The sequence below is a fragment of the Podarcis gaigeae genome (assembly GCF_964106915.1).
Source record: "Podarcis gaigeae genome assembly, chromosome: 5".
Lineage (NCBI taxonomy): Eukaryota > Metazoa > Chordata > Lepidosauria > Squamata > Lacertidae > Podarcis > Podarcis gaigeae.
Genome location: NC_139681.1, coordinates 96,281,106 through 96,294,023, shown reverse-complemented (window position 1 = coordinate 96,294,023; position 12,918 = coordinate 96,281,106). Strand labels below are relative to the sequence as shown.

The following is a 12,918-nucleotide window of genomic DNA, read 5'->3' as shown; positions in this document are numbered from 1 at the left end:
AGGTTACAGACTCTGCTAACCCAGAAACAATATCTTGGGTTAAGAACTTTGCTTCAGGATGAGAATAGAAATTGCGCAGCGGCAGCAGCGGGAGGCCCCATTAACTAAAGTGGTACCTCAGGTTAAGAAAAGTGTCAGGTTAAGAACGGACCTCCAGAATGAATTAAGTTCTTAACCTGAGGTACCACTGTACTAGGCCAAAGCTGTTTAGGGCTTTAAAGGTCAGCACCAACATTTTGAATTGTGCTCAGAAATGGACCGGGAGCCAATGTAGGCGTTTCAGGACAGGTGTAATATGATCCCGGCGCAACCCCCAACTCCTACATGCAAGAGCCCCACATACCTGAAGTTTGGGGCAGACGCCCATTCGAGTGCGAGGCAGGCCAAATCCACGGTGGCATAAACCAGCAGGAAGAAGATGGTGACCACAGCGGCAATGGTGTTCAGCTTGCCGGAGAAGAGAACCAGCTGCAAGGAATGGAGAACAGAGAGGCAGTGAGAGACGGGCGACGGAAGACTGCAGACTCCAACAGCGCAGGTAGAATACAGGTGATGGGGGACTTTGCTTACTTAAAATCTTTATAGACACCAAGTTCAATAATGGTTTGCAGAAGTGGCTTCCAAATTGGGTGGTATTTTCCCCCTGGGTGGGGTGGGATTTGGGGGGGGGGGGCAAGGGGGTTGTAGGGAGTTGCAAATGGTTATTAGACTCTGAATCAAGTTCATCCATTTTGTTGAATTAATTAAACTAAACAGTTTTAATTGGATTCTGAATGAATGTGCAATTAATTGCTACTGTTTTATTGGGTTATTATCTTCCTTAGTGGGTCATGCAGGCTGCTATTCTGCTATTTTTATAGGGAAGCGGGCGCTGAGTTTGTGGAATCGAGGGGTAGTTGGCTCAGAAAAGTTTGGGAGCCACTGTTTTGCGGGAGTATGCTGTAATAATTATTATTATGGAAGGAACATTAGGAGGAACGTTCGGACGGTAAAAGCTGTTTGACACTGGAACAGACTCCCTCTCCTTCCTTGGAGGTTTTTAAGTAGACGTTGGATGGCCATCGGTCATGTATGATCTGTCGGAAATCAAGCCTTTATCAGGAGAAACTGGCAACTCTCCCAGGCACCCGGCATGATTCCCTGTTGACCTCCCTGGCTGCATTCTCCAGCAAGCGCAGGCTAGGTCTCGATCGGCGATTCTTCTCAAACGTGGGAAGAACACCCCCCCCCTCTTTCCTGCCCCCCCCCCCCGGCAGGGGAAAGAGATAGACAGAAACGTATTTACATGCTTTTATTTCTATCTTTGCAGCATTACAAAAAAACATGACTGCTCTCTTCAAACTCCAGCAGTGTAGTAACAAGCACTTCCTGCACTTCCCGGACAGGAACAAACGGAAGAGCTCATATTACACTCTGAGCTAATTCCGGTGCTTCGCACTGTGAATTGACTGTCCCTCTGTTTCCCACGGGCAGTCCCAACATTCCCATCATGTTTACTTTTCAAGCTAGCACTTTGCAGCAGCATTGCATCCATATCGTAACATGATCTAGCTGAGATTCCTGCATTGCAGGGGGTTGGGATAGATGACCCTCGCAGGTCCCTCCCAACTCTACAGTTCTATGATTGAATAGTTAAGACATTGGACACAAAAGCAGCTTACTTGAGAAACAATTCAGCAGCCAAAACCTACAAACAGCCGCACAAAATATATCATAGCATTTATTTTACCCCTTGCCTTTCTTCCAATAATGAACAGGTGTGTCTGCGTGGATCCCAATTCTAAACAGTATCCTTTCTGCCCTTATTTTGGCATTAATTTTTTAAACAAAATTATTTTTAAAAACCCATTATCTGCATGAAAATCCACATTTAAACATGCATTTTGTTTCATTCCTCTGCTTGGTCCAGGAACCCTCATGACCTCTGCAGGTGCTGGCTCCACTGCAGACGTCTGGATTATTATTGTTATTTATATATTGCCCTACACCCGGGGGTCTCAGGGCAGTTCACAGAATAAAATCAAGATATAAAACCACAAAATACCTAATCAAAATAAAAACAGCAACCCAATACACCCCCACAAAAAACCCCACATTTTAAAAGGGTTGTAAATCGGATCAACCAAATGCCTGGTTAAAGAGGAACGTTTTTGCCTGGTGCCTAAAGGTGTATAATGAAGGCGCCAGATGAACTTCCCTGGGGAGAGCGTTCCACAGACGGGAGCCACTGCAGAGAAGGCCCTGTTCTCGTGTTGCCACCCTCCCTCCTCTCCTGCTTCAGCGATTCTGAGCTTCTCTCTGCCACAGCCTCTTCATGCTCACTAAACCCCGCTACCTCTTCAGCTTCCTCCTCCTCCTCCTCCTCCTCCCAATCTTCTCCATCCTCTCCCTGTGACCACTCAGTGTCATCCCACCACTAACCCCCGGGCTCTGAGTCTTCTTCCCTTGGGGGGGGGGGTTCCCCAGCTAGTTCCTCCCAGCATTTCTCTGCATTCAACCAGTCCGTGACACATATGTCTGGCAAAGGCCATGGCCGGGCAGTTCTGGAGACCCACTGCAAGTCAGTGTAGAAAACACTGAGCAAAATGGACCAGGTGCCTGGCTTGGAATCAAGCAGCCTCCTATGCAGGATATGGGAATGTGGATTTGACTCTCCCCCCCCCCCCCCAATACTGTGGTCCAAATCAGCTCAGCTCAGGAGGGCCGTTCACAGAGCCTCTTTTAAACAGTCCTGGGGGGAACATCAGGAAAACTACCGCAGGATCTTCCAGCAGCGATTTAGCACTGAGCTACAGCTGGTGAAGAACAGAGTGCCCTATTTGGGGGGGGGGGGGTTGGAGAGAACAAAAGTTCTTCCAGCAGAGCTCAAGGAGGAAAGAGGCAGAGTGAGCTGGCAGCGCAAATGTACCCTTAGTCATACTAGAGGAGGAACGTCAGGATGCTGGGACACACACACACACACACACACACACACAGAGAGAACACCTTGGTAACTGGCTGCGATATTGCTCACTACATCTGTGAGCATGAAAAAGTTCCCGGAACAGAACAATGGGGGGGGGGTTGGATGAGCAAGCCCTTGTGCAACGCATCTGATCGCTTTGCAAATAAACAGGCAGGGCACCGGTGGAGGGAAGCAGGCAGCGCCACAAGGCAACAGATTCCCCTAGAGCAGCCTTTCTCAACCTGTGGGTCCCCAAATGTCGTTGGACTAAACTGCCATCATTCCTAGCTAGCAAGGCAAGAGCTCAGGGGTGATGGGAGTTGTAGTCCAACAACATCTGGGGACCCACAGGTTGAGAACTGCTGCCCTAGAGAGAGCAACAAGGAGGAGCTCCATCAGGCTCCTTTCGCTTGGCTGGCATCAGCAGGCTGCAGCAGTGGGAAATATGGGGGGAGTGGGGTAGGTTTGCAGGTATGGCAGAAGGAGACAGGATCTGCCCACCTGGTGGAAACTGTAGCTCACGTGACCCTTAAATGTAAAAGGTAACAATTTCCAGACCATCTATGTATTCCAACATGGAAACCAGAGACAGAGGTTATGTGCTTCTTATTACAGGGGAGAGACCAGGAGCTCACCAAGACAGTAGCTAAGTTCCTCTATTTGATTTTTTTGTCACCGAAGTATGCTGCAGGATCCTGCCCTTGCTGGAAACCCAGAGAGATGAAACAGATTGCTCACCTCTTCTTCCCTTTGGCAAATGACTGTACTGTTGAAATGGTGATGAGATCGCACTGGCTTATTTATTCTGTTTGTATTATGTGATGCCAATAAAGGTTGCTTGACTAAAAAAATATATGGGGAAAGTGGAGCTCATTTCCTCATGTTCCCGAACTGCTTCCATTACAGCCACTGATTATGTGAACTACTCTTTCATATTAACAATCGGTGCCTGGGTTAGTGTGATGGTCTGGGATTCGGACTCAGATGCTGAACCTGAGGGATCCCAGCCTGCACAGGATTCCCCGCCTCCAGAACCAGCTGAGCCTGAAGGGTCCTCACCTGTGCTGGGTCCTCAGGTGCAGGCATCAGCTGAGTCTGCTCTGGCTCCTGAGGTGATGGAGGACCCATTGCCTGCAGGTGCTCCACTCTCAGCCCCGTCAGAGGAAGCTGAGGTTGCCTCTGGGTCCGGTAACCCTCCAGCCTCTCCTGAGCTGCAGAGGCTCAGGGCAGAGAGGCGGAGGGAACTAAGTTCCCGCAGGAGGAGTGCTCGCCTCCAGGCCAGGAGAGACAAGTCACCTGAGGATTGGGGCCGCCCTATGCCTCAGGGCAGATAAAAGCCCCAGCCCCAGTCCCAAGTTGCGGGAGCAACATTGTTGGTTGCTAGTTCCTGCCTGAACCCTGTCCTGATTTTCTGCCAGAGCTCCTGACCCGCCCTGGCTCCCTGCTTGCAAGCCTGTTCCTGACTTCACCCGACTCCCTGCCCTGCACCCAGCTTCAGCTACAACAGACTGCCTCCATGTTGCACCTTGACCACAGACAGGACTTGGACCTTGCCTCTCGCCGGGTAACATACAGGACCAGCACATTTTGCTTTTTCCCTCTTGCCTCACTGATGTGGTCCGAAAGAAAGCAGAGCAATGTGTTTGGCACCAGCTTGGCTGCAGGAGTTGCTGGGAGGAGACCTTCCCCTCCAACAGGATACCAGCTAGAAAGTGCTCCCTTTACCAGCCCACAACTGCTCAGAAAGGTCCCACGGAGCTCCTGCCAGGATATTTTGAGTTGGACTCAGTGCTAAGAGAAACAGCTGTAATATCAGCTGTAGAACATCCCTAGGGTCAATTTCTGGCAGCTTCTGGGAACATCCTCTGCTCTAAAACCCTGGAAAGCCGCTGCCGGTCAGTGCAGGTAGCACTGAGCTGGCTAGGGCAGAGGTCTGACTGCATCAGGCAGCTCCCAAGTCCTCGCAAATCAGTTCTCAACCCTAAAAGCCTTTCCCCAGCCTTGCTAGACAAGATGCTTTCAACCGGGGATGCCAGGGATTGTCTGTGTGCCCCCCCCTACTAAGAGGTGGCCCCCTCCCTGCTGCCCTGGACCCTCGCAGCCCCCCCCCTCGCTGGCAAGGAGTGCAGCCGACCTGCCATCATTGCTTGGGGGGGAGGAGCCAGGGAAGAGGCTGACATTATGCAGACCATCTAAGCAATTGGGGATTTTCAGCTGGTTGCGAGTTAATAGTGTGCACCGAGTGGAGATCGTGCCTGGCCGCTGCAATGCAGCCTCCCCCTCCCGGCCCCCTCCCCTGGCACTTGCCTTTGATTTATAATTCATTTAGCTGCTCATCAAGGTAAAAGAGACACTGCTGATAGGTAGCGTGCCTCTGCCCTGAGTGGGGTGGGGGGGACACTGTCTGACTGCAGGGGGAGGGGGACCAAAGGGGAAGGGGAGATCCGGACAAGGCTAGGCCAGGGACAGTATCACTGCCTGCTAGGGGGACCTCGAAGAGATCAAGGCTGTGGTATCACAGCTCCAAGAAAGGCCAAATAGAAACAGTCTTTTTTCAAGCTGGGGGGGAGGGCTTTAAAAAAACTGGATGCTGGATCAGGCCAAAGAACTAGCTCAAGGGCCCGGGGGCTGGATACGGCCCAATTGCCTTCTAAATCCGACCCACAGACGGTCCGGGAATCAGTGTGTTTTTACATGAGTAGAATGTGTCTTTTTATTTTAAATGCATCTCTGGGTTATTTGTGGGGCATAGGAATCCCTTCATATATATTTTTCAATATATAGTCCGGCCCCCCACAAGGTCTGAGGGACAGTGGACCTGACCCCTGAGAGGTGATAGGATATCAGAAGACCTGTCACATGGAAGGCAGAGAAAGCTTGTTTTCTGCTGCTCTGGAGGACCTGAACCAAAAGATTCAAATGACAAAGAAGGGAGATTCTGAGTAAACATTAGGGAGAATATTCTGACAGTTAAGAGATAGCAGATTCTCTCTTTACTGAAATTGAAAAGATGACCCCCTGCAAGTGTGATGGCCTGGGATTTGGACTCAGATGCTGAACCTGAGGGATCCCAGCCTGCACAGGATTCCCCGCCTCCAGAACCAGCTGAGCCTGAAGGGTCCTCACCTGTGCTGGATCCTCAGGTGCAGGCCAACCCCCTGCAAGGCAGGAATCTTCTTGCCCAACCCGGGACTTGAACCCACAGCCCTGAGATTAAGAGCTTTGTGCTCTACCAACTGAGCCATCTCAGCTGTTTTGCTTGATTGGCCATGACAATTTACACCTCCCCTCTTCAGTCCTGGCACTAAAGATCCCACATCAGCTCCCTGGCTTCTCCAAGGAAAAGGGTCTTGGGTAGCAGGGAATGATGGAAGTTGTAGTCCAAAACGCTTGGGAGGCCAAAAACAGACTCCCGTGATGATCTTGAGCCAGTTGCCCTCTCCCCTTTCTGCCTAACCTACCTCGCAGGGTTATTGTGGGAGACAATGGCTGTCACCTCATTGGAGTGTGACATAAAAACTGCTAATCATAACAGCAATGATGAATAAACCAATATATTGTGGTGTTCCCTCCCAAGATAGGGCTGGCTGTCAGCTTGCTCTCTTTTAAAGCTTTTGTTCATACCTTTTTGAAATACATGTGTATATATCACCCAGTTGTTTTTCTTCTCTCCTAGCTGATTACGTTGGTGGTGGGTTTTTAAAAACTGTTTTCAGTTTTATTGTCTTTTTAATTGCATGGTCTTTTTGTGTTTTCATGCAAGTGTGTTCAGCTTTTCAGGACTGAAGCAGAGCATATAAACGCTTTCATACAACAAAGTAGAAAGTGTTGGAAAAGGTCCAGGAAAGGGCAGCTGGAATGATCAAGGGGACAGAGAGGCACCCCCAGTGAGGAAAGGTTGCAGCATTTGGGACTTAGTTTAGAGAAAAGGCAAACAAATTCTGAGCACAATTCAAAGTGTTGGTGCTGACCTATAAAGCCCTAAATGGCCTCGGTCCTGTATACCTGAAGGAGCGTCTCCACCTCCATCGTTCTGCCCTGACACAGAGGTCCAGCTCCAAGGGCCTTCTGCCGGTTCCCTCACTGTGAGAAGCCAAGTTACAGGGAAGCAGGCAGAGGGCCTTCTCGGTGGTGGCACCCGCCCTGTGGAACACCCTCCCACCAGATGTCAAAGAGAAAAACAGCTACCAGACTTTTAGAAGACATCTGAAGGCAGCCCTGTTCAGGGAAGCTTTTAATGTTTAATAGGTTATTATATTTTAATATTCTGTTGGAAGCTGCCCAGAGTGGGTGGGGAAACCCAGCCAGATGGGTGGGGTATAAATAATAAATTGTTGTTGTTGCTGTCGTTGTTATAGGAGTTTATAAAATTATGCATGGTTATGGGGAAAGAGGATTGAGGAAATGCACGGTTGAACTACGGAACTTGCTCACAACGGAGGAAGCAGTGCTAGTGACCAACTAGGATGGCTTTAAAAAAGGACTGGGCAAATTCATGGAGTCCCACTCGCTTCTGCCTTGCTCAGAACCAAGCTGGAATCCTGTGTCCAGTTCTGGGCACCTCCATTTAAGAAGGATGTTGACAAGCTGGAAGGTGTGCAGAGGAGGGCGACCAAGATGATCATGGGTCTGGAAACCAAGCCTGATGAGGAACGGTTGAAGGAGTTGGGTATGTTTAGCCTGGAGAAGAGGAGACTGAGAGGAGATATGAGAGCCATCTTCAAATATCTCAAGGGTTGTCCTACGGAGGATAGAGCAAGCTTGCTTTCCACTCCAGACCCAAACCAACAGATTCATGTGACAAGAAAGGAGATTCCGACTAAAGAACAGGAATAACTTTCTGGTTGGTAAGAGCTGTTTGACAGAGGAACGGTCTCCCTCGGGAGATGGTGGACTCTCCTTCCTTGGAGATTTTTAAGCAGAGATGGATGGCCATCTGCCATGGATGCTTAAGTTGAGATTCCTACATTGCAGGGGGTTGGACTAGATGACCCTTGGGAACCTTCCAATTCCATGATTCTATGACAAGACAGTGTCCTTGCTCTTCCACTCAATTAAGGGCATGCAGGAAACAAGAACCTGGTTCTCAGGTGCCCAAAATGGCCTCCTCTGTGGGAAGCTCCCCTACCTGGAATCAAACTATGCTGTGCTGTGCCACTGATCCCAGGTAGGGTGCAGGAACAGCACCAAACATGTGGGGGAAAGATTAAGAAACAGGGCACCAAAATGTACGTTTTGGTGTCAAAAAATGGGACCTGGGCCTAAGAAGCTTGCAGACTTCTGAGTTGACGGTCATTGCTGTTCTCCAGCTCGAAGAAATCCAAGCACCATTCAAGCTCCCCCATGTAGCAAGCGCTGCCTCTCCGCGCCCCCCCCCCAACCCTCAAGTCTTTTGCACAGCGAGCGACACCGCATCTGTCGCCAGCCATTGAATCTGATCCATGGTGACTTCAATTGGGCTTGAAGCACCTAATGGCTCCCTCCCCTTTTTGTGAGTGCACCGCAATGTTCTTTTCCGGCTAATGGGGCAATTTTTTTTGCATTACATGTATTTGTCCAATTTGGCGGAGCAGCGCACGCCTGTACGGCCGAGGGAGCCGGGGGGGGGGGGAGAGATAGACGGCAGCTCCGGCAGATTAAGCTGATGGGAATCTCGGGGGGGGGGGGAGGAGGCCTCGCTGCAATCCTTCTCTCGGAGGCGGAGAGGGGGCATCTTGCTTTGATAGGTTTGCATGCGGCATCGGACCAATTGTTTAATGCACCTGGGACAATTCCGACGGAGCCCTGATAGGGATCTCATGTCCGGCGTGCACCAACTCACTTCATTGCCTCCTTCTGCACCCCCTCCCTGGCCAAGCCCCCTCCCTCCCCGCTTCTCCCCCAGCCTGCAACAGCTGCCCAAAGCTTGCCACGTTCTGGGGCAGAGGTGGCATAGGGCCTACAGCAGCCTCCCCCAAGCTGGTGCCCTCTGTCGTGGCCAGGATCTGGACCTATGAGGCAAGACTTGGAGAAGAGGCGTAGCTCAGCAGTAACACATCTGGCTTGCACCCAGAAGGTCCCAGGTTCAGTTCCCCAGTGGCACTGCCAGGAAGGTCTGAGAATGCCCCTGGCCCAAGACTCCTGGAGACCTGCTGACAGTCAGCATAGACAGTCCTGAGCTTGGTTTGGGATAAGAGGCTGCTTCCTATGTTCCTCTGTGGGTCCTGGTTCAGCTGACTGAAAGGATGGCTCAGTCAGTAGAGCATGAGACTCTTTAATCCCAGGGTTGTGGGTTTGAGAACCACGTTGGGTATAAGATACCTGGGGGGTCCCTTCCAGAACTACGGTACTATGGTTCTACGGCTCAGAACCAGCCAGTACACATCTCCCCCAACTCAGCTTCCCTATTTCCCCAGGTTACTGCCCTCTCTGCCTAACCAAACCACAACATCGCTGAGACTTGGATTCACTATCTGGTAACATTTGCCCTGAAATCTGCTTCTCCCTTCACAGAAAGCCTATTTCATGCAGTGTTACCTCTCCCCAACCCAGCCACAGTTCCAATTTTACCATCTGAGAGGGGACTGTCCATTTTGTAGGAGGCCTTGATGGGAAAGGGATTCATTTCCTCCTCCCCCCCCCCCCGGGCTATCTTAGCAGCTCCCACCCTGCCCCTACTGCTATTTGTTGCAACAGCTTCCGAAGTTTCTAGCCCTCATGCTGAATGCTCCACGTGCCTCCTGTCACACCTTGAGGCACGAGATAACCTCCTCAGCACACTCTTGTTTCTTTGCCTCTCCTTCAAGACTTGCTTCTTTGCTAGGGTTCAGATCCAAAAGAGAAAAGGTTCTGGGACTCAAACTGCTCTTAACAGCAAGCCCAGCTGCCTAAACCTCAGTTGCGTTTGAGTGCACACTGGTTTTATGCAGCAACAGAGGACATGCACTCTGCACATTCTCCAGCGGCATTCTTCTTCCTGCATCTTAAAGCTGAGGCCTGTTCCCAATGAATGCATCACCCCAGTATGCCAGTCCTAGGCCAGCTTTGCCTGCGGCTCCAGGGATACCAGACGCGCTCCTTGCCCTCCCTCAGCTACACATTTGCTCAGATCCGCATCTCCCGTCTCGCCCGTCTAATGCATTTATTCATCTGCACATTTAGAAAAAGAATCCTAACCAGCCTTTTGAACAAAGTGCCCCCCAAAGGCAGCTAATGACAACATAAAACAGATGCCGATAAGGAGGAAAACCTAAGCATTATTTTACAGGAAAGGACACCGTCACCATCTGAACCGTAACGAGAAATGATCGGCAGGAAACAACGAACTTCAACGTAAGATCATAAGGCAAGCCCTCCCGCCTGGATCAGGCCAATGCCCTTAGAAGTTACCTGCTGCAGCAAGAATACTTATTGCAAAGTACTGGAAGACACAAGATCTACCCACCCGGGAAGAATGGCAGATGAAGGTGATGGACTATATGGAACTGGCAGAAATGACCAGCAGAATCCGAGACCAGGGAGAAGAGTCGGTGGAGGAAGACTGGAAGAAATTTAAAGACTATCTACAGAAACATTGTAAAATTAATGAATGTTAGAAGGATGTTGGAATGAAGTTATGTGGTTTTAGCAGAAATGTCATAAAGGTTTAGGAAAAAACAGACTGTTAATTGGTGAAAGGAGGGAAAGTAAAGTTACATTATATTAAGATAATTTACAGGACAAAAATTGGAAAAGATGGAAAGGATTTGCTGAAATGTTAACCGAGCTAGAATACAAAAAAGGGAGGTGTGAGGAGGTCAGTGTAACAAGTAAATGAAAGATAAGTTATGGGAAGATTTGCTGTGTTTTTTTCTTTAATGGATCTTATTTTTTTGTATTTTTTGTAATTTTTTTCTTTTTCTTTCTTTTTTTCTTATTGTGATGTGTTGTTTTGTTTTTGCTTACTTTTTCTTTTTGTAACTTTTAAAACTTCAATAAACATTATTTAAAAAATATAAAAATAGAAGTTGCCCGCTGCTTTGCAGGACATCTTTGGGAGAAGAAAAGGCTCAGGAGTAAAAATGTGGAAAGGATCTCAGGGTCTTAGTGGACCACAAGCTCAACGTGAGTCCACAGTGTGATACAGCAACAAGAAAAGCTAACGCTATTCTTGGCTGCATCAACAGAAGTATAGTGTCCAGATCAAGGGAGCTACAGTGGTACCTTGGGTTACAGACGCTTCAGGTTACAGACTCCGCTAACCCAGAAATAGTACCTCGGGTTAAGAACTTTGCTTCAGGATGAGTACAGAAATCGCGTGGCAGCAGCGCAGCAGCAGCAGGAGGCCCCATTAGCTAAAGTGGTACTTCAGGTTAAGAACAGTTTCAGGTTAAGAACGGACCTCCGGAAGGAATTAAGTACGTAACCAGAGGTACCACTTTATTGATCTATTCTGCCTTGGTCACACCACACCTGGAATACTGTGTCCAATTCTGGGTGCCACAATTTCAGAAGGGTGTTGACAAGCCAGAACATGTGCAGAGGAGGGAGACCAAGATGATCATGGGTCTGGAAACCAAGCCTGATGAGGAACGGTTGAAGGAGTTGGGTATGTTTAGCCTGGAAAAAGGAGACTGAGCCCATATCCTGGTCTCTGCGTTCCTGGCTTCTTGGTCCTTTGTAGTCCCCCTTGACAAATCTACATTTCCCTTTGAGATCCAGTCTGCTCTCTTCTGCAGCTGCCACCCTGGGCTTGAAGTTGCCCACCTTCAAGGGCCAGCAAGGCAGACCCCACCCTTCCTGTTTGAGAACACTGGCGTTCTATATTAATTGATGGTTGCTGTGATGCTTTTAATTCTCCAGACTTCAGATTCTAGTGCTGGGGGTTGTTTCATAGAACCATAGAACTGTAAAGTTGAGAGGGACCCCGAGGGTCATCTAGTCCAACCCACTGCAAGGCAGGAACCTCAGCGAAAGCATCGCTGGCAGAGGCTTCCTGCTGGCTTTTGTTCCGCTGCTCTATCGATCCCCGTTTTATTGGGACGTTGGTTTTTAATCTCTTCTATTCTGCGCGTCGCCCTGGGAGCCATTGTTATTGGGTGGCTGATCGATGGAATGAACACAAACCAAACAGAAATCATCATGGTTAAAACAGCAGCATTGGGAGGAGGAGGAGCAAAACCAGGGCACTGGGATCCAACTCACCTGTACCAGAATCCAGGAGAAGATTACAGCCATCCAGGGGTTTCCATCATGGGAAGTCCGCTTCGCTGGCCCCAGCACTTTGCCTTCGTTACCAGAAGGGGAACGGATAAGAGAGAGGCGGCACAATACATTAGAACAAGGGCTTCTATAAAATCGGTGTTTATTAAAGAGAGACAGAGAGCAAGAGAGAGCAGGGAAAGTGACCACCTAGAGCAGCAGTGCGCAGAAAGCAGATCAGAATCTGCTGCTAGATCTCCAGTAATTTGCACTATAGTTTCTGACTCCCAATTGTCTAATGCTAGCAACGATAGCAAAACCGCTCACAATTAGATAAATAATAGTAACTGGGAGCAGGGAACAAGAGAAGCTTTAAAAAAAAATATGCATGCATCCTTGTGCAGTTGATTCGGGCACTGATCTCTGGGATGAGCATGTGCTCAGAGGCACCCTGTTCCTTAATTCCAAACATACACCTGCCTGCCTGAGCCACTTCTAGTTGCACCTGGCTCCCTCTGGGGGTTCCAGCAGAAGGTAAAGTAGATCCCACAAGGCTGGTGTCTGCCCGCCCCTAATGGAGAGGTCCACAGCAGAGTGTTGACGCCCGTTATACTATATGTTAATTAAACGCTGAGGCTGAAATGTTCCACCAGTTAATTGGCTGGCTTAATGGATTGGGGGGGGAAATCAACTAAAACACACCCCACCTGGATTAATCAGGGTCAAGCTATGTGCTTTTAAGTGCAGAGCAGGAAGTAAAACCAGTTGGAGGGGGCCTGCTAGATGCAGACTGGGTCGCTAGTTCGAGAGATAGG

General features: G+C 49.4%; 1 protein-coding gene across 1 annotated transcript in view; it reads right to left on the bottom strand.

Annotated features, from left to right (window-relative positions):
• The window catches only part of LOC310844780 (solute carrier family 12 member 9-like), a 95,738-nt gene that overhangs the window by 46,706 nt on the left and 36,114 nt on the right, over nt 1–12,918 (bottom strand). Inside the window, exons 8-9 of the mRNA XM_083739341.1 lie at nt 12,107–12,189; nt 344–468 (exon numbers count right to left, since the gene is read on the bottom strand). Coding sequence (XP_083595467.1) covers nt 344–468; nt 12,107–12,189 — 208 coding nt within the window. The remainder of the gene's footprint in view (nt 1–343; nt 469–12,106; nt 12,190–12,918) is intronic.